This window comes from Argopecten irradians, chromosome 3 (assembly GCF_041381155.1).
Source record: "Argopecten irradians isolate NY chromosome 3, Ai_NY, whole genome shotgun sequence".
NCBI classification, from domain to species: Eukaryota; Metazoa; Mollusca; class Bivalvia; order Pectinida; family Pectinidae; genus Argopecten; species Argopecten irradians.
Window position 1 is genome coordinate 19,499,079 of NC_091136.1, and position 24,557 is coordinate 19,523,635.

At 34.9% G+C, this 24,557-nt stretch overlaps 2 protein-coding genes across 2 annotated transcripts; one reads left to right on the forward strand and one right to left on the reverse strand.

Moving 5' to 3' along the window:
• The first annotated feature begins 3,595 nt into the window (after window positions 1-3,595).
• On the forward strand, window positions 3,596-8,598 carry LOC138319538 (uncharacterized). Its single transcript, XM_069262688.1, has 4 exons — window positions 3,596-3,638; window positions 4,012-4,136; window positions 6,536-7,159; window positions 7,219-8,598. The coding sequence occupies exons 1-4, from the start codon at window positions 3,596-3,598 to the stop codon at window positions 8,596-8,598; spliced, it is 2,172 nt and encodes a 723-aa protein (XP_069118789.1).
• A 13,399-nt stretch (window positions 8,599-21,997) lies between these two features.
• Window positions 21,998-23,794, reverse strand: LOC138319953 (uncharacterized). Its single transcript, XM_069263060.1, has 4 exons — window positions 23,716-23,794; window positions 23,372-23,475; window positions 22,467-22,557; window positions 21,998-22,209 (listed from the first exon to the last, which is right to left on the reverse strand). Exons 1-4 carry the CDS (start codon window positions 23,771-23,773, stop codon window positions 22,064-22,066), a joined length of 399 nt encoding a protein of 132 aa, XP_069119161.1. The 5' UTR covers window positions 23,774-23,794; the 3' UTR covers window positions 21,998-22,063.
• Between the last annotated feature and the right edge of the window lie 763 nt (window positions 23,795-24,557).

Below are 24,557 nucleotides of genomic sequence, written 5' to 3' on the forward strand. Positions count from 1 at the left end.
TGATTAAAAAAAACTAAAGCGTATTGTTATAGTGCCCGTAAAAAAATTTGATTAAAGTCACTGATGACTTATGTAAGTCCTGTATACAACAGCCATTATATAGCACTGCGTATTACATTTTGGTACCAATTTCAAATGATTTTATTGACAAATGTCAAAGAGATTAGACAACAGGCATTGCCTATATAGGTGTTCTTTCTACAAAACAACACACAATTTACAAACATCCCTAAATAGTACCGCATAACAAAAGTAGTCATCGAATTAGAACGGCAAAGACACAGCGATACAAAATAAGGAAATCAACGGTCAATTCAGTGGCAATAAGTTTTCAATGTTTCCGTATTTTATGTGTTGTTGACTGTCAAATGAGTAGTTTACTTCAGTCATCCTTGACCTGTTTAGATGTTAGTGCAAGTGTAATTAAGTGTAAGCTGAACGAGATATACAACTTCGTCCAAGTCCTTGAATTATCGGAAATTTTATACTGCCAAAACCACTACATTTCACACTATGTCAAAATCAGGAGCGCATTATATACCACTAATATGCAAATATCACATGTTTTAGAAAGTAAACATTGCCTACCTTGGCATCTGCAATAGAGAATGATTTCGCGTCATCTGCTTTCTGGTAAGCCACACAAACGTGCCTTAGTTTCCCTATCAAACATACCTTATGCCACTTCCAATCTGTAGAAGTAGATATTTAAGTCATTTAAAACAAGTTGATCACCATGAAACTAGAACGAGAGGACCAAGCTAGATATATATATTGTGTACGGCACGTATCTTTTGATGCAATAGTAATGAACTTTTTCCTTAAAATATAACTGAATGACAGATTGCATGAATGCTTTATTAGATTTGGAATAAAAAAAACGCCTCTCTACACTTTGAGGAAGGAAGTCGTTATTCTTACTTACCAGCGGCAAGAGTCATGGATGCACAGCCAATCAACAACAAAACCATCAATTTCCCCATGGTGACGTCTGGGAAGAGAGTCCAATGTCTGGATAATGGAGAGTTCTCCCCTCACTTTATATACAGAATTATCCCAGAATGTCGGCGCCGATGATAGTCATAAAAAATTTAATGACAATTAACGTTTGTTTTAACAGCTTTACATCAAACAGTACATAAAACTAATTGAAAAAGTCGTTTCGTTTAATGATGCGTTTATGTGTTAAACTGGATATCAGCTGGTACATACTATGTGTACCATCTGGAAGGAAGATATCCAACACTTTCATGATGGATCAAATAGACATTTACGTTACAGAACACATAGACATTTACGTAATACAACAAATGAACGTCTACATGATACCTTGCTTGTACATATATTTGTTTTATCACGGAGATATTTGTTTGTTCTATAACGTAGATGTTTGTTTATCATCTCCGTGATAAAACAAACTTCAATGCCATACAATAAAAAACATTGTTGTCGTACAACAAATGAAAATCTACGTCATACAACAAATAAAATCTACGTCATACAACAAATGAAAATCTACGTGATACAACAAATATAACATGGTACAATAAACAAACATCAGCGCTACAGAACAAATAGTCCAGTGGCTTATGTAATTATGTGAGCTTTACGTGATGAAAGTTGACACCATATATCAAAATGTTCAATAGGCTATCCTCTTTCAAAAACTGATGATGTCATTTTTTATTGATCATATGGAGGGGTCAAGGACAAGGGTCAAATGACAAGTCGTTTATTAGCTGAAAAACTGGCGGGAGTGAGATCATATTTTGACTTTTAGAACACCTAACTTGATTTTTCTTCATCAACATATGTCATATGTTCAATATATTCACTAAAGACTTTTTTCATAATGTGATTTTTTTGGAAAAGGTCAGATGGATTAAAGGACAGAGCTCATACTAGTTAGTTCCTTTCATACCCCGATAAAATTAAAAATAGTGACATCAATCCTTAAATATACTACGGAAAAATTTTGAATATTATGTACCAAAAAGAAAAATATAACATATTTATGATAGTGCTATTACAGACGATTTACTTAGATTATTATCAAAATGAAACCTCCTAGCAACTGATTTTATACCCTAGAAACTAAATACCAACCTTCATGTCGACCACAGGAAACATACTTTTTCTCAAAATCATTTTTTTTGAAAATAAAACTAAAGTTGATATTGAAGATCATATCAATGTTATGGCATATTTATGTGCTCAAAATAATATTGTGTAACGAATAAATCAATTTATTAAAGAAGCAAAAATTGTATTCAGTTTGGATGGAATGTTAAGTTGTGTAGGATTGGGGCCGTAATTTTCATTTCATACGCTTGGGTCGGGTTACAGCCGGTGTGTGTCATTTCTACCGCAAGTAGCGGTATTTAGTGAAATGCATTTTACCCAGTAAGCATGCGCGGTGAAGACTTCCTTCTTCGTCGCGGCTTGATCAAATCAAGGAAAAATTTTCAAGCAAGGTTTTCGTAAGTATTGTTGGTAAGGTATCAAGTTATCGTTACAATTCTACATACTTTAGAAACCTGATGATACTGAGATGATTGTTTAGCGGTCTCGGAGTTCGATGTATTGAGTCAAGTGTGATTACATTGAATTTTTAATTTCGGGTGTCGGAGACCGCATGGATTATCGATATACAGCAATGTCCGACTTTACGGCCTGTCTGTAACAAACAATTATTATTATGGTCAACAAGCGGCCATCTTTGATTTTGATGATTGAAGGTTGTAACCGCTATTTCTCAGAAAGTACTAAAGCGATCTGTGTCTAATTTCATTTGCAGGTCCCCTTGCACATTAGTTGTGCACATTGCATTTTGGGACCGATCGATGAACAAAATGGCCGACAAGCAGCCATCTTGAATTTTGATAATTTTTTGTTCATGCTATATATCTCAGAAATTACTGAAAGGGTTCTTAAATCTCACATGTAGTAAGTAGTAAAAATTGAAAAGCAGTGAAAAGATCCCTCTTTCCATTGTTAGACATAGATCATTCTTTGGTGGGCGCCAAAATCCCTCAAGGATCATAAAGCACAAATGTTAATACTACCGAGTGTTTTATATACGGCGTGAATGTTAAATAAATTATATAATTTTATGATTTCAGAAGCCATCTTGTACACTATCTTGAATATTTCTAAATGTTTTCCCAGCTACAGTAGAAAATATATTTGATTATTTCAAAACATGTGAATGAATGATTTATAATAATTTTTAATATGTTTTTAAATGTGCCAATATTTTCATATTTATTTTTACCCTGCAATTACTTGAAAATTTTGTTTTAAGACCAGAATCTTTTAAAATGCTATAAAGTAGATTGTTTGAATTTTTTTTATAAAATTAAGATATAACATTTTAATTTAACTGATGAGTTATATGATTTTATTTTAAATGCATTATTACCAATTAGGTTTAGATTTGTTTATCTTAAAAACATTCTTTTCTATCATTAGTATGGAAACTTCCCGTTCTTCAATTATCAATTTGAACTATTGTTAATAATTTGATTAAACGGTAAAACAATTAGATAGATATACAATATGATACTCTAAGTTAAACCATACATGTATGTTCTACATGCATTGTTATGACACGGGGGTGATCATTTATATATATTTAGGTAGGTTTCTTATTTCAAAAAAAGGTTCAAACTCGCCCTTAAATCTTTCAAGTTGTTGTGGATTCTACAAGTATTTTATCAAATATTTAGGATAACCAACTTTTTAATACTGTTAGTAATTATAATAAAATTTAAGCTTTTCAGCTTTGGAATTTTAATGCTTGCAATTCACTTTCAATAAAAAATGATTTTAGCTTAATTATTCAAAATTTGATCAAATGATTTTCTGCTAAATAAACTTTTTGTTTTTAAAATAAAAGTCAGGTTAGATTTTTTATGGGATTACAAAGTTTTAGGTTTACCTCTGAGAATGATTTGTGTGCTTGCCCTGTATGTGTTTGTCATTAGAGTTTGTTTATGTGTGTTTCCACAGAACATTTGCACATTAACGGGGTTGAATCTGTAGCGGAAACCGCCATTAGAGAGTTGATGGACCGCTCACGCAAACCACGCACCCCAACCAAAACCAGTACCCTGATAATCACAGGGGTCAAACGGGTAAGCTTGTGACAGACTGTTACACCAAACCACACATCAATTTATTTGACTGCATGACAAAAAAGTCCCTATTCACGTATAAAAAAAAACCTGTACACATATAAAAGTCCTGTATATGTATAAAAAAAGATTATTTTATATTATTTCCAAAGATGGAAGGACTTATCACTTTGAATTACACCACTGAATTAAACTCATTCACCCCCCGAAGACACCTTTAGGCCCTTTTACTCTAAGATCTGGGACAGCCCATTATAAAATTTCAGGGGTGAATATGGGTTGAAGAGATTCACAACAAAACCAGAAGTCAACAATTATGAACATTAAGTGATTGTACTGTGTGGAATCTCAGGGCTATCTGTTGTAATGTGATGGATACTTTATCTGACACAGGACGTAAGACAGTTCATATGTCAGATTACAGGTAGTGTAACTATGATACCTACACTTTGTCTGTAAATATCAAACACACAATACGCTGAATTTAATTGTAAGTTAATAAGAAGGAAAATATTCAAACATGAATCTATAAAGTAAAAAGAAATATATGTCAAACTTTGTGAATGACATTTGCTGGTTATATAACCACTCTGCAAGCATTGCACTGACCTAACAAAGTTTTCCAGCTCAGTTTAATTTATCTGTAAAACTTGATAGACCTTTGAATACCTGAATCATTTATGAACTTATAGCCTTGACCAAAAGGTCAGAGGTCATCAATGATTATTTCTGGTATTCAGAAGATTAAGTGATACGAATAGTCTATTACTATTAAATCATCTTACATATCAATTTGAAAATCCAACACACATACCAACTCTATAATCCATGAATAGATAACTGCTAGATAAGTGATTTCTAGTAAAAAAAAAAATTTATTAAGCTAAATTGTGTGTGTACTTGAAGCACAGATGAATTATGTGTATGGTTTTGTGACCTTTTTGATACCTTAGAATTAGTCCAGTTACCTACCTTACACCATTGACGTTATTTTTTGACCGCTTCATCATCAATTCTTTTCTTATACGTTTTATGCATGATGGTAGTACTAAGTTTTTGTTAAGAAAGTTTTCTTCACCGTTCACACAGTCTGGTACGATTTTTTGCATAATGTTGATTACTCTGTTTACAGTTATATTTTGTATACAAATGATCCTCATCATCTCAGTTTACCATACAGTTTTCTTTAGTCCAAGTCAAACTGAACACTAAATATTCAAATTTCCTCTAGTACATTCAATTTGGAAAACTGTAAGATTGACCTTGAGGTTTTTTATAATTTTGAGGTAACGAGAGTACAAATGCACATATGAGGGTACATATGTACTCAGAAATTTACCTGTTTTAATGTGTACAGGTGTTTCCGTTGCAGAATCCATTGTCTATAATGATTTAATGTATATATGTTCAAATGAATTTGGAACATCATTCTTTTTAATTTTTCAGTGTATTATTATTTTGGGAACTATGTTTTCTTTTTTTTGCTTCGTATATAATATTGATAAGTATATTACATGGAATAATATGGTTTTAAGTATTTTTCTTACTTATATATATTGTGGGTCAATTATTTATAATTTATTAATAGTATTTTAACATATTGTGTGTTTTCTCATTCCATGATGCAAAGTATTTGTCTCTGTGAATTATATTTGAATAATAGCATGTAATAAATGGATGGATCAATAAATGAAAAATAATGATACCCTCAGGTTTATTGGGGGGAGGCTAGAGTTGTACATATGTTAATCTCATTTTATTAAGTCCTTGTCCCTTCCTGAATATACTGAGGGTGGCCATATATACCTTACAGATATTTCAAATGTCCTTATTGATTTAGAGTGATTGTAGCTATCAGTGATGTCATATTTATATTATTTCAGAAGTCAAGACAAGATTAAAACATTTCCATGATTACAAGTACTCAATTATAAATTCACCATCTCTATATAAACTGAACCAAACAATCATTCAATGTTAAAGATGCTCCACCGCCGACAGGGCATAAATGATATTCATCATTTGAACAATAATTGGTGTTTAATCGTGTATATATATGCCTAATTAACACAAAAAATAACATAAAATATTCTATTTCGCCTTTCGTGCATGCGCAATCATTACTTCATTCTATATATGATATAGTGCCACGGAATTTTTTCGTGATGCAATTAATTATTTTTTTCATATTTTTAACTTGAAGTCAAATTAAATGCTCAAACTTTTCAATGGTGGAAATGGTGTAAAATAAGTAACTTTTGTAACTGAAGAAAAATACAAAATCGCCTGCTCCTGTTTTTTATAGTTAAAAAATACAATTTGTCAGCGGTGGAGCATCTTTAATAATAGTATAAGGCTATGTATTACACTTGATTGTGTGTGTCCTGTTTATCTGGTAGGCTTCTGACAAGCCGTCTGATGAGAAACCACCTACTCCAGTCACTAGTGCTCAGGAAGACTCGGTTACAGTCGAAGAAACAACTATCTCTTCTGTTGCTGTTTCTTCCGATGCAGTGGTAGAGCAATTTCAAGAAAACTCCAGTCTGACATCTCAAACTGTTCCTTTGTCTGAATGTGGCTTCAAACCTACAAAGGCTGAACAAGCAGATAGCTTAGATTTCTCTTTCCCAAAATTTGTTCCTATTGAAATGCATCCGCCAGCTGAAGTTAAAACATTTCCAGACAAAAAAAAATCTCCAACCCCAAATTTTGAATCCGAATACAAAATTAAGGAAATGCAGCCCTCACCAATCCCGACCGTTGACCTGCTTGATGAAAATGTTGTCTTTGAGATTTCTTATGCTCTAGGGGAAGCTGAACTGACAGAGGCTCAAATTGATACTACGCTTGACACTCTTTCTGAAAACGTTAAACAGAAACCTGACACTGAGGTTAAATCTGGTCTTGATACACTGGCAGAAACTGCCCAAGCTTTAGAAAAAGATATTGGTGTAGATGTGTCATTTGAGGAAGTTCCAGTCCCTCAATCTGATGAAGATATTGAAAAAGACATGTCTTCTGAGGTAGCTCAAGCCTCTCAATCTGATGAAGATCTCACGAAAGATATGTGTCTTTTGAGGAGATCTCTGTCCCACATCCTGAAGATATCGAAAAAGACGTATCTTCTGAGGTAACTCGAATCCCTCAATCTGATGGAGATCTTGTGAAAGATGTGTCTTTTGAGGAGATCTCTATCCCACAATCTGAAGATATCGAAAAAGACGTATCTTCTGAGGTAATTCGAGTCCCTCAATCTGATGGAGATCTTGTGAAAGATGTGTCTTTTGAGGAGATCTCAGTCCAACAATCTGAAGATATCGAAAAAGACGTATCTTCTGAGGTAACTCGAATCCCTCAATCTGATGGAGATCTTGTGAAAGATGTGTCTTTTCAGGAGAACTCTGTCCCACAATCTGAAGATATCGAAAAAGATGTGTCTTCAGAGGTAGCCCCTATCTTACAATATGATAAAGACGTTAATGAAGACATGTGTTCTGAAGCCACCAAAACCTTTCAATCAAATGAAGATATTCAGAAAGACTCATTTTCCGAAGTAACTCCTTCTACTTTACCTGATACAATCGAACATGATGTGTCTACAGCAGAAACAAAACAAGAAACTTGTCAAGGGGTTGTCGTGGATTCTACAAATGTTGAGGATTTGACACATTCAAGGTCTGCTTCTCTATTTGCAGATGACAGATCATGTTCCTCATTCCATGATGAAGAGTATATTTCACATTCATCTACTGAAGATCTGACAGAAGATGCAGCTACTCATTATTTTACATATAACAAGGTCGATGTAGTACCAGGTGAAAATTGCGATTTATCGATAGATACGTCCTGTGTCAAGTCTGAAGATGTACTCAAAGAGAGTCCTCATCAGGAGTCCACTGTGGAAAAAGCAGAAGAGGCAGCGCCGGCAATAGAAGAGCAAGCTGCTGTCGCATCTCAGGTGTTCAAATGCGATCCCAAACAATCAGAAGATTTTCATGATGCGTTAGAACCAAAACCTGAAGCAGTGAAGGATGTCGAACCGTTAGAAGAAGCAAACATTGAACCAGAAGAACATGCAGCCGTTACTACAAAGGTGTTTACACCCGAACCAGGCGATCACCTTGAACTTTCACCTGAGCCAGAACCAATAGCAGTTATTGATCAATCTCAGCACTCCGCAGTCACATCCGAAATAGATCTTGATTATGTGGTTTCTTCCAAAAGTGAACAAGAAGAACAATCTGACCCTACACTTCCAGATAAAGTCCAGTGCTCAACCTCCGAGGATACTGTACTTGCTCAAGTTGAACCTTCAAAGCAATTTGTATCCGAAGAGACAGCTGACACATGTCTAATGATGCCATCAGAAAGGGTGTTGGCAGCTCAAAAGTTATCACCAACTGATACCATTTGTATCTTCGTCAATGCCAGAAGAGACTACACTGTCAGCATCAGAGAATGAGATTATTCAATCTCCTGAAAGAGTGTTTTAGAAATAGCAGAAAATGATATTATTGCAAGTAAGGTTGAGCCAACTGAGCAAACAGTGTCTGAAGAAACAACAATTCCATGCCGTGCGATGCCACCAGAGAGGGTACTGGCACCTCAAGAAGTACCTTCAGTCGAAGCTGTGCTATCTTCAGCAATGCCTGTAGAAACAACTCTTTCAGCAGATGAAACTGAAATTCAGGAACGGTGCATTTCCGAACCGACAGATGTTGACAGGGATGTTATTGTAACAAAAGTGGAGGCTTCTGAGGAAATGTGTCATGAAGAGACAACTTCCTCCTGTTCTTCGTTTCCCACTGAAAGATTATTGGCATACTCAAACAGTTACTGCTTTGGAATCAGTGGTATCTGAAACAATGCCCAGAGAGACAAAGTTACCAGCAGGTGATCTTGTTGCACAAGTTGCATCTGAAGGCGATATTGCTTTAAGTGAAGTTGAAAAGTCTGAACAAATAGCTCATGAGGAGACAATGGAATCTTGTCCCGCTATGCCAGCGGAGAGCGATTACTAGCTGCACAAAATATTCCTACAGCCGAGGTAGTGTTGTCCGAAACAATGCCAGCAGAAACTGTATTGAGAGTAAAAACTGACATCTAGATTCAGTATAACCTTGTTTGATTAGGATTGAGAGTAAAAACTGACATCTAGATTCAGTATAACCTTGTGTAATTAGGATTGAGAGTAAAAACTGACATCTAGATTCAGTATAACCTTGTTTGATTAGGATTGAGAGTAAAAACTGACATCTAGATTCAGTATAACCTTGTGTAATTAGGATTGAGAGTAAAAACTGACATCTAGATTCAGTATAACCTTGTGTAATTAGGATTGAGAGTAAAAACTGACATCTAGATTCAGTATAACCTTGTGTAATTAGGATTGAGAGTAAAAACTGACATCTAGATTCAGTATAACCTTGTTTGATTAGGATTGAGAGTATAAACTGCCATCTTGGTTCAGTGTTTTTGTGTTGAATTTATGTGATGTTGCTTTTTGATAAGATAAAACATGTTCTCATGAGGTGCATTGCTAGAGTAATTTCTGCCTGTCATATATGTAAAGGGAGTCATCATCTGATTTAACATATGTTTTTGGTCTGCTTTATCCATTTTATTAATGAGCTGCGTATATATTTAACACACAAATCAACGCTTTACTGCAGTCGTATGTTACAATAGATATCTCTTTGTCTTTGTCTCAACACTTATTATCTTAAATCCATGAAATTCAGTATGCTGTATGTGGTTCTATCATGATTTGGTTGATTAAGATAAGCAATTGAAAATTAACTTGATGAATCCAGAGGGATAGTGTCATTCCATGTTTTTTAAGGGTCGATTGATAAACTGCTAGAATCACAAGGCATGTGATTAATGGAGGAAAGATTTTAGGACGCTGACCATTTGATATTGGTTAGTGGTAAATCACATTGGTTTTATTCTTTGTGACATTTTACTTTTTTAGAGTAAGTAAATAGCCGTCATTTATTATTGTTAAAACCTCTATAGCATGTTTTTTTTCTTTTTTTCACTATTCACTAAACCTAGTATCTCATTTATTGAAAGGAAAATTAATCCTTTACGATATTAATTACGAATTTACGTTGGTTTTTTTTGGGAAAAATTTTTTGTATTAAATTCAATAAAAAGTGCATTTCTGACCTTCTAAACTACTTTATATTCATTGTATATAGACTGGTATGGTTACAAGTTGAGTTTTATTCGGGAGATTTTTTACTTTTATATGTTAGCTCTTAAATTTATCAGAGTAAAAATGAAGGGGCACTTTCACATTGCCCCGTAACAATTAAAGAAAGAGATTTTCCCGCGTTCTTAAAAGCAGACTATAAGTGGCAGAGCTGTAAGCCGTGACGGACTCGCACCTCCAGCCTCTCAATCAGACCCAGTCGTATCGGGCAGGCTCAGTCGATAAGTCAATAGTTTATCACACCACTAGTATTAGATGGATGTGGACTGGTAATGTTACTCTTCCTGTACTATATCTGTCAGTATTATCACACAATCTCATTTTCTTGTTACAGATCTATAGTGTTTGGAAATGAATTTTCGCCCATTTTGGTGAATAAACTAAAGAAAAAAAAATCAAAATTAAATTTAAGCTAAAAAAAAGTTGAATAAGGTATTGTCAATTTGTCAGTAATAAAATTAAACCCTTAGATAAAACATAGAAATAAACAGAAAAAAATGCTAATAAGAAAGTTTTAATAACAAAACCTGTCCCAGCAGTTAGGGATTGGTGTAAGAGGGTGCGATGGCGTGTTTGGAATACCCATCCCAAGTTCGAGTACTGATGTTTAGATAGTAAAATACAAAGTTTAAAGAAAATATTAGTCATAGTAGAAAGTTTAAGAATTTTAATGAAGTAATACTGATGGAGTGACCTTCCCTGCATTTGGTGTAGTGGATGTCCCCAGAGTGTGACCTCATTGTCATGGTAACATTGTTCAGTTCATAGTTTCAGGTTCATTGCTTGATTTATTTCCATTGTTTTATTTTGGCAATTCAAAAATCACTTGAATGAGAACAAAATCATTAATTATAAATAATCTCATTTTTTCCTTTTTTGCTTTTTTTGCCTGCATATCCAGCTTTATCATTTTTTTTAGTAGCAACAAAAATTCTGACTAATGAATGAACAGTTTTATAAAAAAGGTAGTTTTGATAAAGAGAGGTAAAGTTTTGGTAAGGACCTATCAAAATATCGGTCTCATCAGAAGAAAGATGTCAAATGCTGAGATGGTGAGGAAACATCTGTCTTGATGTCTCAGCCATATGTCTTAGCCATTTTTTACCAGATGGTTAATCAATTTTTTCAATAAGGAATATATGCTATAATTAGAAGAACAAAAACAAGAGCTAATAGCTTAGGTTACAGGACTCCATTGGACACTACCTGGTAACATTTTTATTTTTGTATGTCCCTATTTTTGCAGTTGTCTGCCCATATATTTAGTAATGTAAAAGTTTGTGTTAGGTAAATGTTGTCTTATGTTCTACTAAGGGTTCTGTTCTTCATTTCATTAAATAAAGCAAGATAATATTGTGGAAAACTGGGTTTTATTAGATACTTTGATTGCAGAATATACATGTAAAAATAAAGCCTGAGATGTAACTGTCAGCCTAATGCTTTATTTGATATAACGGTTGTTTTGAGTAAGGTATTTTAAGACACTAAAGTGGTTTAATTGCCAATAATAGTCTTTAATTTAATAATACACGATTATCATTCTATGTGAAATTTAAGATTATGTGCAACTTTGTGAGGTTCAAATCTTGTTTTGTAATGAATTAAGCATTGTTAGGAAATCAAAACTTATATGATGAACTTTCATAAAATAATTACTTATTATAGGAAAAAAGGCAAAAAAACATATTAATGAAAATAATACTAACCTTAAGAACTAATCCTGTAGAATTTTATATCAAAGTAACTGCAAATTATCGACTTCATTTATTTGTAATGGATAAATATAAAATGTATATGAAGGAATTATTTCCTCTGTTTTATTTCTTGATCTGTTTCTATTTAATTGGATTTACAACCACAATGGCATGTACAAATATAATCAAAGTACTGAAGGCACTGAAACCTTGTACAAATAGAAATCAAAATACTGAAGGCACTGAAATCTAAAATCATGTTGTGAAACTTTAGTTGTTTAGATGAGAAATATCCTCCCTGACCTATTGGTTAGCTCTCCTAGTGTTGTTGATTGATGGTGCTTATTCCCTTGAATTGTCCTTGTTTTTCATGCACACCTTTAGACTCCCTCCACAATACAGGTATGCATTGGTAATGTGTCAACATCTGAACAGATGTAGCTCCCAAATATAATCTGTAGTCTTTTCTATTTTCTATATCCTGTCAGCAGAAGATAATTTTTGTAAATTATCCAAAAGATTAGTCAGTTATTTTAAACATCAATGTTTCAGGATTTTAGTAGGTCATTGCTCTAAACTATGTGTTATATCTAACAATTGTCTGATAAACATCTTTGTAATATATTGCTTCTTTAAGTTAGTAGATTTAGTATTTTTAGGTCACCTTAGACCAAGTCTCAAGTGACATATTCTAATCGTATTTTGTCTGTCGTCATGCATCGAGCGCTGTGTGTCATGCAACAAAAATGGTAGAATCAAATACTCTTAAGGTTCTTCACAAAAATTGTGAACTTTATGACCCTGGCGTCTCACGTTTCTCCCTGGGGAGAGGGTCAAATTGACTCTAGTTTATCTATGGAAAACACATTTTTGAGCATTATTTCGTCATTTATGAGGAAATGAGTCAAATGTTGTCAGAATTATTAGTATGAGATGGCCATTGAAACCTATTAACAAATTTTCAAAGACTGACTCCCAGGGGCCTGAGGGTTGGGACTTTTTACAGATTTAAACCGACTTTGCAATGCTCTTCGTGTATCGGCACTCAGGCGACGTTAAGGCCTCTTGAGCCTCTTGTTGTATTAAATCACAATTCTAAGCTGCAGTAGATTTAACGAAAATTTAATGCATTGATTGATTGGTAACAGCTGATATATAATGTAGACCTCCATATTTCGGTGATAATCATATATGATCAGCACATTTTGTGTTATATAATGTTATTATACCATTTGCATGTTTTTTGATTTAGAAAATATTGCAAATGTATGAATTCATCAATGTGCTTATTCAAAATCAACTTTTACATTATATGTGTATGAAAGCATTTATCGTGTAATATATACATTTAACTTAAAACCACTGGGGTATTTGGATTATTGCGACGTCACAATCAAGCTCATGAATTGATAAAGTAGAAATAAAATGACTGCCTTTTTCTAATCATGGAGGTTTGATCATTGTGACGTCATGCTCTAGATAATGATTAAGATCAGGATAAATATGACTGTGTATTTTTCCATTGGAAAAATCGATTGAAATTTGCAACATTCAGTAGATATAAACATTCTTTATTTGCTTGATTGAAGTGTGATCTGGTGAAGTGTAAGCCCAATCTGGATGTTGTTTATGTAGCATTTTAAAAGCAAATCTAATTGTTTTACGTATCCGTAGCAAAATTTCAGCTTCTATAGACATATTTTTAATATACCTGTTTATCAATATTTAGATATTTTTTCCTTCTATTTAAGCTTTTTCTGTTAACCTGAGCTGTAAATTATTGTTTTGTTTTTAGATTTAATACTTTTAAACCCAAGTAGAGAGTAGTTGCCCGCATGATGAATTGTTTGAAATATGATTCCTATATTTAATAAAATTACTACATAACTTCATTAGCTTCTGAATATTAGAACAATGCTTTAGTATCTTAAAGATAATGCTACTTCATACATTTTCTATGTTTTCTAAGTAAGTGAAAGCAAGTGAACTAAACAAAGTTATTTAGGTCAACAGAAACAAAGAGACTTATCTTTCACTTACCCGATTTAACTACTTGATTCAAGTAATCTCATCTGACCAATACTGACACAGTTCACGATAACATTAAATAAGTAGATTGTTGAAACGACTATATTAAATATCCAAATTTCACGAAAGAGTTTATTACTAGTGTTATGATGTACTTTAGAAACAATCTTACTGTAGATATTACAGGTAATATGTTCCCTTCTTAATCCTTGTTTTGCTTAATCTTCATCAGCTTTTACTTCTTTTACAGATGACATAGAACTTATACGAGCCCAGCCTGATACTCCTAGCCTGAAGAAGTCCCGATCCCTAGGTGGAAGTTTGAAGAAGCTGTTCAGGAGAGGTAGAAAGAGATCGCGTGATCGTGGCGAGACATCTCGCGAGAGCTCTTACTCCAGATCATCCACACGTAACGCCTCCCAAGGTCGATCTCGAGAGGGCTCAATCACGCGAGGGGCTAGTTCCTCCCTGACCAGGAGTGGACAACTTCCTGATCAGAAGGGGGAGATAGGCCGCAGTCATTGGAGCAAGTCAAACACCACCTCCAATGAATATCTGGAGAGGGGCATAGATGTGTCGCCACGTCATCAACAGATGGACACTATACTAGCTACCTACCCTGTCTTACAGCAAGAACCTGCTGTCATTCAGCCACGGGGCATGTCTTCACATGAAGCAGATGTTGGCAGGGGGCATTGGAGCAGGCCTAAATCTGGAGAACAATTGGACGTGGCCAGGCACAGCTATGATACACATTGTGCCCCTCCTGAGACAGAGGACGTCAGAAGGGGTCACTGGAGTAAATCGAAGTCGCCACCAAGATCAGGAACTGTTGTCATTACAACTCCGAAAAAGGAGCCGTTAGATGTGGTAACACCAAGCTATGATACAATGGCGGCGCCTCCGGAGGATAAAATGGAGGTAAGAAGGAGTCATTGGAGTAAGAGTAAGTCTCCTGGCCGGTCGGTAGGCGGAGTTGTTATTACAAAACCCAAACATGAGGTGCCCGAATGTTGTGTCCAGCTCTAGTGCAAAGGTCACAGCACCAGAGGTCAAAGAAGAGATCAAGGAGGTTGAAGTAAAATCATAATCAATGGAGAAAATAGATAATGTTGACTCAACTGAGGACAGTGTATCACCTCCTGAACTATCAGATGATGTACGGAAGGGCCACTGGAGTAAATCCAAAACACCAGTTCATTATGGGCCAGTCATTATAAAGAAGAAAGAGTCCATGGAGATCGATGTTAGTGATAAGACTGAAACAACTACAGATGCAAGTAGTGTCCAACCTGAAGTTCGCAGAGGGTATTGGAGTAAATCAAAATCGCCTAGCCGTGAGCGTGATAGAATAGGACAGATCGTAGTGTCTAACGCCCCAGTCACAGCTGCACCTCACGCAGAGGTGGATATACGCAAAGGTCACTGGACAAAGAGCAAGTCAAGGTCTCCTAAACGAGAGTCTTTTCCTACTGTTAGTCCTGGGACATCGGTGCCTGATAACCAACCTTCTAGTCCTGTTTCTCAAGTTGAATCTCAGCCTTCTCCAGTTAAAGAATCGTCAGATAATGTTAAGATGAAAGCGAAATCTACGAAAGTTGAACATGTCAAGTCCAAACCTGTTAAAGTTGTACCAATAAAAGCCAAACCTTCTAAAGCTGAATCAGCGCTTGAGGAACCTGAACCAATGATTTCCGAGGAACCTATAGTACCACCACCACCTAGTGCAAAAAAAGGCCACTGGAGCAAGACAGCAACAGACTCAAGCCAACCATCAGGTGGCGGGGTAGTAGTGGTCACAACAGATATAGCTGAGGTACCCGTCATACCAGCAGAACCTGTAGATGTCCGCCGCGGACATTGGACAAAGCCAAAGACAAGCGCATCCTGATTCTCTACAACGACTTTAAATCTCTTTTAGACAACAATTGATATTCAGATATCTGTAAATTGATTATGATAGTGCATGGTGATCACGAACGTTAACGAAAACAAGGTGCAATAGAAGTGGTTCTGGTGGTAGTGCAGTCGTATGCCTTGGACAATTTCTAACTTCAACGATAGAATCCTCGTGAATAATGCAAGGAACATTTTACTGTTCATCCAGATTAGAACAAACAATTCTCTCTGGATTCATCATAGTGCCATGCCAAGTTAATATAAAATGTTCCGGCCTTTCCCCTTCATAATGTCCCTTTTGGTGACAGTTTAAAGGTATTCACTTATGTTTTATATGTCAAGACATTGCAAAAGCTCAAATGGAAACTTTGAAACTACTTACTAACTATAAGAATATTCTTTCCGAGACATTTTCGTCTTTCGTATTTTTGGAGTACTGTGCCATATATCCATTGCTCAAAATCCAAAAATGACAAGCTATTTCTTTGTGTGACAATGTTTACAAATTTACGAATAACTGAGAAATTTCATGCTTTTTACTGTGCTGGTTATTTGTCAAAAGCCTTTTAAGTTACTAAACTCAAAGAAAAAAATACTAACTTAAAACTCGTATATGCACACATAACAAAACAAGTTCGGAACAAGTTTTACATTATCATATACATACGTTTTATTAACTTATTCCCAAATCATCCCGTCCACATATCCTTTTTTATTTATTTTCAACAAAAGATTGATATATAACATTGAGAAATAGTGATGATTATTTCTGTTAAGTGCTTTTATTTTGATATTTATGTTATTATAGTTTGTTTTAGTTCTGCTGTCGGGATTCGATTAGCTGTAAGATAACCAATGCTTTAGATGTTTGAAAGCATTATAGATATCTATTGTTTTGATATTGTTTAAGTTACATTGTCTTACTATACAGTGTATGAATATATATCATAATATTACTGGACAATAGCACAACATACATAATAATGAACAGAATGTATTGTTTGTCTAGTTGAAGAAATCCGATATTTCTCTTTGTTGAATATTAATTGTTTGCTCTATCCTTATTAGTATTGTTGACACTGAGCTTTATCAATATTCACTGTTTTGTTTACATTTTCTTGACATATCCTTCCATTTTTAACACCTCCTTGCTTATGGTCTCATTTTGATAATATTGTACGTTATTTGGTTGAACCCCTCAGGCCTCGGTTTCAAGACGTGTGTGTACGTGTGTGACTTCCAGTATTAGAAATTTGAAGGTAATTATGTTGATATTGTTGCTTTGAATTCTTAGAAAAGAATAGTGATTTATATGTCTAGTTTTAGTATTTGTGAAAATTTGAAATAAAAATTATATTTTGTATATAACAAGTATATTTAGAAGTAGTTGCATGCTTTTATGGCAAATCAAGAGGTTGATTCAACACAATATATATGATGACTCTGAGCTTTTGTAATTTTAGGAAAGAATATTCATATAAATATGGTTAGAAGATGTAAATTAGCTTTCCTTGAATAAACATAGCAACAAAATAATATGTTACCAGTTATAATAAATAACGATTGTGTAACAGGCGGCGTATTTATAACAAGCGATAGTTATGGCATTGAGACAGAACGCATGAAGACAATTACATTCATACATCTCAAATCATGAATAGATATACATAGTAGTTTTTGGATATAAGTTAACAAAATTCGTTTTTAATCATTAAACATAAGCAGTCTTACGAAATCTTTCATTGAGATATATTCCAAAAAATGTATATATCTCAATATTCATCCATATTCATTTTCAATTTGTTGGAGTCTTAATGCCATATGATTCGGATTTTAAAGGTAGGTCGTTGAGAAAAAATTCTCGATAAACTTGGAAGTTAAACTTCTAGTTTCTTTAAGAAACAGGGAAATCCTGTCTGTATTTTGTATGATTTTAAATCATCCCAAAATCGACCCAAGTTCACAGCCCAAATTTCACCGTGTGAACTGAATTGGCCTCCATGCAGGTGTAGTTAGATATTTGTGTTTTAAAGACGTTGTAACAAGTACGTCTTAATTGGACTTTGTCTCATAATACCTTCTCTCAGAACGTCGATACGACAAACAATGTTCATACTATTGCTCCATTTAATTAAATACATTGTACGTTATCTCAGAGGAGATATTGGTTACCTGGAACATTTTACGTAGACGTAAAATTTACATTTTTTTATTTGATAACTCGAATATCAAGATCTGCATTTCCATGTGCTGCATTGAAAACGAAGTTTATCTGTACATATAAATGCTTCATGAAGTAGTTGGTCTTCCCCATATGTTTTCGCCCATGCTTCCGGAATGTGCAATATGATCATCAGCATAATTTGATAGACTCGTAGAAATTTGAAATCTGAAAGATATTTGTTATTCTAAAAGTGGATTCTTAAAATTTTCGTTTCGATGTTCTGTATCACTAAGAGAAGATAATTTGGTAGTGTGAATAGTGTGATATTCAAACTTAAGGAATCAATTGTTTTTATGTTTTTTCTAGAAACAAAGCCGCCTTGACTTAAAGACGTTCAGAACAAAATCAGATTAGAATGCCGTTAAAGAAGCAATTCAGTTGTTGGTTACATGTGTGTAGGTTAATATTTAAGATGTGCAGTATGTTCAGCATCTGCCGATCGTACGACGAATGAAAGAAATTTTAAAAAAACCATATTTTTTCAATTATTGTAAAGTTTATTATTTAATTGTACAGTTGTATAATGAGGTCGTCACTTAATTAACATACTGGTGAAAATAGGAAACAATCCTTTGATACATTGAAGTGGACGTTTAAAGTTGACGCTAGTGATGTTTTCAGAATATGTTTGTGGTTGATCCACTGCTGAAAAGAACTTTTGTTATTATATATTCATTGTATTTATGGAGTTTTTATTGGTCTTTTTTGATCATCTACAGAAATTATATCAACTACAACAAAGCTAGCCTTTTATACAGCGACATATATAAAGTGTCAAATGCTCAAAGGAAGTTTAGACATCTCTGTTTACGTAAAAAAATGCTAATTTTTCCTAGCAGTCAATTCTAAATGTATGATAGATGAAGACATAATTCTCGCTTTCATAACACCCTAATTGTGTTATGTGATTGCTGCGAAGGGTTGTCACCTATAATCGTTATTTCAAAATTTTCTTTGTTTTAATTTTTCTTTGTTCGGTCGAATGAAAATTGTAAGTGGGTCTTTATTACATTTGATTTTTGAAACTCAATGTTCATATGACATGAGGTAATGGTTACCATAATTACCTCGATTTACAACTTGTTGACGCTATCAGTTAGTTGTGGCAACGTTTATTAAAAAATAATTTTCATGAGTTTTTTAAGTAAACCAAACGGTTTGTATATATGTCTTTATTAGTGGGAATTAATTTGACAAATTGACAAATCGGATGACGTTTCTCGTGTAACCGTTTATTCCTGTATGATATTTCTAAGTTAAGGAGTGTGATTATTGTGATGATGATTTGTATCAGTATCTTCTCTGTAGCGATGTAGACGCGTAGGAACGTAAATCAGTAATAAAACTTGTCTTAACTTCTTGAACATCTTGTGTGTATCTTTTGTATTCACCAAGTAAGCTTCATATTAAAATCCACATACGAGAAGGTACGCTCTATTGACAATTTTCGTTATTTAAGTGTTAAAGTGTTAACAAAATATTCAGGATCAGTTACAATGAACCTTTGCTACGCAAAGTAATATCTATTTTTAGCTCACCTGGTCCAAAGGACCGAGGTGAGCTTATGGGATACCGCAGCGTCCGTCGTCCGTCGTCCGTCAACAATCGACTTCTTCTCCATAACCGCTGGTCGGATTTCAACAAAATTTGACTGGTAGCATCCTTATGGGCTACTAACTGAAAATTGTACAAATGATGGGGCTGACCCCCTGGGGCCTGAGGGGCGGGTCAAAAGGGGCCAATTTGGCTATTTCCATATAAACGATTTCTACTCTGAAACCAAGCATGGGATAGCACCCATAATGCAATGGTAGCATCCTTATAGGGTGGGGATTCAAAATTGTGCAAATGATAGGGCTGACCCCCGGGGGCCTGAGGGGCGGGGTCAAAAGGGGTCAGTTTGGCTATTTCCATATAAACGACTTCTTCTCTGAAACCAAGCTTGGGATAGCACCCATAATGCAATGGTAGCATCCTTATTGGGTGGGGATTCAGAATTGTACAAATAATGGGGCTGACCCCCTGGGCCCTAGGGGCGGGGTCAAAAGGGGCCAATTAGGCTATTTCCATATAAACGACTTCTTCTCTGAAACTAAGCATGGTATAGCATCCATAATGCAATGGTAGCATCCTTATAGGGTGGGAATTCAAAATTGTGCAAATAATAGGGCTGACCCCCCGGGGGCCTGAGGGGCGGAGTCAAAAGGGGTCAGTTCGGCTATTTCCATATAAATGACTTCTTCTCTGCAACTAAGCATGGTATAACACCCATTATGCAATGATAGCATCCTTATAGGGTGGGGATTCAAAATTGTGCAAATGATAGGGCTGACCCCCGGGGGGCCTGAAGGGCGGGGTCAATTTGGCTATTTCCATATAAATGACTTCTTCTCTGTAACTAAGCATGGTATAGCACCCATAATGCAATGGTAGCATCCTTGTAGGATGGGGATTCCAGATTGAGCAAATGATAAAGCTGACCCCCGGGGGCCTGAGGGGCGGGGTCAAAAGTGGTCAATTTCCATATAAATGACTTTTTCTCTGCAACTTAACATGGGATTGCGCTCATAATGCAATGGTTACATCCTTATAGGGTTTGGATTCAAAATTTTGCAAATGATGGGACTGACCCCCCGGGGGCCTGAAGGGTGGGGTCAAAAGGGGTCAATTTAGCTATTTCAATATAAACGACTTCTTCTCTGCAACTAAGAATGGAAGAGCACTTATAATGCAATGGTAGCATCCTTATAGGGTTGGGATTTGAAATTGTACAAATGATAGGGCTGACCCCCGGGGCCTTAAACGGCAATAGATGCGAGGTCAAAAAGGTCAATTAGGCTACTATTTTCATATAAATTACTTTGTCTCTGAACCTATGTTTTGGATAGCATATTTGTATGGTATCAATAGCATCATTGTATCGTTGTGATTCAAAATTCAACTTTGGGAGTCAATTTTGCTTATTTTTCTTATTATCAAGAGTCTTGAGATAATTACTAACAAAAAACCAGGTGAGCGATACAGGCCCTCTGGGCCTCTTGTTTGAACTAGTGATCTTTTTCAAGCTATAAACCACTTTAGTGCTGTTAAGCAGTATGAAAGTGTGGATGCAACATAGGTAACTTTATGGATTACTATTTACTGGAACTCGTGAATAATTGGGCTCAAAATAACAATAACAGTTAGACCTGGTAGTGATCCAAACACTGACACTTCAGCACACGGTTCCACGTCCCAACCATCTGAGCTACACAGTCGTCTGATTTTAATTTTTTCTCGCATAGGATTAAAGCTGTATTATACTATGCTGAATTGAATGAGACATTGTAAAAGTTGGTCCTCTGATACGCCCTATGAATAACCTGGATTTTAAACCCATTTTGGGATAATTTAGTTAATTATATACTGCAATTGATAGACTCCCTTTTCCCATATGCGATCATTTATATATCAGATTTGAAGTATGTGTATTCAGAAACTTCATATTTTGATATTTATTTTTAGGTTTTGAAAGCTGTCATCTTTAGGTCGACACAGGCCAATATACGCCATACCTCTTTGTAAAAGTATGCAAACGTGTACAAATATGGGGATCCAGGGATTGGAATATATTCAGCAATCGTCTATTTTCAATTTGTCGTTCCATTTGTTAACCATGACAACCAAATACCATCTGATGACTGGAAAGCATAATCATTAAATGTGTTTTCCCTTAAGAACACCAATATTGCAGTTCGATTAATTTTCTAGGTATCGGGCATTTTGTACAGTTGCTGAAAAGAACAAATAAATCCAAAAATCAGAATTTTGTAATTTTACTGGTTTGTTTACAGCGTATATCAAAACAGGAGGCAACAAATTACTGCTATTTTTTCAATTTATCGCACATAATTCCAACGTTATTCCTAAGTCTCGCGACAGGTTGCTCTCGGCCGTTTGTTGTCTTCAACACACAATTGGTACACTCTTTAGCGGTTATTCCGGTAATAAATTTTGTTATATGTTTTTGCGCTGAATACAAATAAAAAAAACATTCATTAGGATTTTTGTAGACTTCATGAGCATGCTTTTCTATTCCATGATTAAGACGTATTTCACTGCAAAATGTATGAGTGAAGATTCTATGTTTGCCTTGGATATATGACAAACAAAATTTTGTTTGTCTCCCTTAACAGTTCATGCATTCAGACAACTGTGAATACTTTAATGGGTGATATGGGGTACCACGTGAAATTGCAATATGGATCAATTAATTTCTCATTTCTTACCTGTATTTTTCTTCCCCTCAAATGCCTTTATAACATTTCTTGCGGCACCTAGTTTATTCAACAACGTCATTCCCAAGCGTCTGCAACGAGTCTGAAAAAGGAGCATTAATTTTTAAAGTAGATATGGTCCTTGGTATGATATGGTAACAATAATTCACTTAGGATACAAAGTTGAGTTCTTGCTCTCCTTGAACACCGATACGCGGCACTACACCAAGATGGAGCTTACGGAGCGACCTCGGCTGTTGATGATGTCACATGTATAGATATTCGGATCAACACAAAAAAAAAATGATTTAAAAAAAAAACTAAAGCGTATTGTTATAGTGCCCGTAAAAAAATTTCATTAAAGTCACTGATGACTTATGTAAGTCCTGTATACACCAGCCATTATATAGCACTGCGCATTACATTTTGGTACCAATATCAAATGATTTTATTGACAAATGTCAAAGAGATTAGACAACAGGCATTGCCTATATAGGTGTTCTTTCTACAAAACAACACACAATTTACAAACATTCCTAAATAGGACCGCATAACAAAAGTAGTCATCGAATTACAACGGCAAAAACATTTTCCTATACAAAACGTATGGAAATGATAACGGAGCGATGCAAAATTATGAAATCAACGTAAATAAATTTTCAATGTTTCCTTATTTTATGTGTTGCTGACTGTCAACTTAGCAGTTTAGTTCAGTCATCCTTAAACTGTTCAGATGTTAGTGTATGTGTAATTCGTGTAAGCTTAAAGAGATATACAACTTCGTCCAAGTCCTTGAATCATCGAAAATTTTATACTGCCGAAACCACTACATTTAACACTATATGTCAGAATCAGGAGCGCATTATATACCACTAATATTCAAATATCATATGTTTTAGAAAGTGAACATTACCTACCTGGGCATCTCCAATGGAGAATGGTATGGAGTCATCTGCTTTCTTGTAAGCCACACAAACGATCCTTTTTGGCCCATCGAAACATCTCTTATGCCACTTCTGATCTGTAGAAGTACATTTGTAGATATTTAAGTCATTTAAAACAGTTTGATCACCATGAAACTAGAACGAGAGGACCAATCTAGATATATATCTTGTGTACGGCACGTATCTTTTGATGCAATAGTAATGATCTTTTTCCTTAAAATATAACTGAATGACAGATTGCATGAATGCTTTATAAAATTTGGAATAAAAAAACGCCTCCCTACACTTTGAGGAAGGAAGTCGTTATTATTACTTACCAGCGGCAAGAGTCATGGATGCACAGCCAATCAACAGCAAAACCATCAATTTCCCCATGGTGACGTCTGGGAAGAGAGTCCAATGTCTGGATAATAGAGAGTTCTCCCCTCACCTTATATACAGAATTATCCCAGAATGTCGGCGCCGATGATAGTCATAAAATATTTAATGACAATTAACGTTTGTTTTAATAGCTTTACATCAAACAGTACATACAACTAATTGAAAAAGTCATTTCGTTTAATAATGCGTTTATTACCATGTTATGTGTTTAACTGTTTATCAGCTGGTACACACTATGTGTACCATCTGGAAGGAAGATATCCAACACTTTCATGATGGATCAAATAGACATTTACGTAATACAACAAATAAACGTCTACATGATACCTTGCTTGTATATATATTTGTTTCATCACGGAGATATTTGTTTGTTCTATAACGTAGATGTTTGCTTATCATCTCCGTGATAAAACAAACTTCAATGCCATACAATAAAAAACATTGTTGTCGTACAACAAATGAAAATCTACGTCATACAACAAATGAAAATCTACGTTATACAACAAATATAACATGGTACAACAAACATCAGCGCTATAGAACAAATAGTCCGGTGGCTTATGTAATTATGTGAGCTTTTCGTTAGGAAAGTTGACACCATATATCAAAATGTTCAGTAGGCCATCCTCTTTCAAAAACTGATGATCTCAATTTTTATTGATCATATGGATGGGTCAAGGACAAGGGTCAAAGGTCAAGTCGTTTATTAGCTGAAAAACTGGCGGGAGTGAGTCATATTTTGACTTTTAGAACACTTAACTTGATTTTTCTTCATCAA

Excerpts from the sequence above, each read along its gene's own strand:
- LOC138319953 (XM_069263060.1), bottom strand. The coding sequence starts at position 23,773 with ATGGGGAAATTGATGGTTTTGCTGTTGATTGGCTGTGCATCCATGACT. Across the intron at positions 23,476-23,715 it reads ATCCATGACTCTTGCCGCTG|ATCAGAAGTGGCATAAGAGA; the intron begins GTAAGTAATAAT and ends GTACTTCTACAG. Across the intron at positions 22,210-22,466 it reads TGAGGGGAAGAAAAATACAG|CGCAAAAACATATAACAAAA; the intron begins GTAAGAAATGAG and ends ATTTGTATTCAG.
- LOC138319538 (XM_069262688.1), top strand. The coding sequence starts at position 3,596 with ATGCATTGTTATGACACGGGGGTGATCATTTATATATATTTAG. Across the intron at positions 4,137-6,535 it reads TAATCACAGGGGTCAAACGG|GCTTCTGACAAGCCGTCTGA; the intron begins GTAAGCTTGTGA and ends TTTATCTGGTAG. Across the intron at positions 7,160-7,218 it reads AAAAAGACATGTCTTCTGAG|ATCTCTGTCCCACATCCTGA; the intron begins GTAGCTCAAGCC and ends TCTTTTGAGGAG.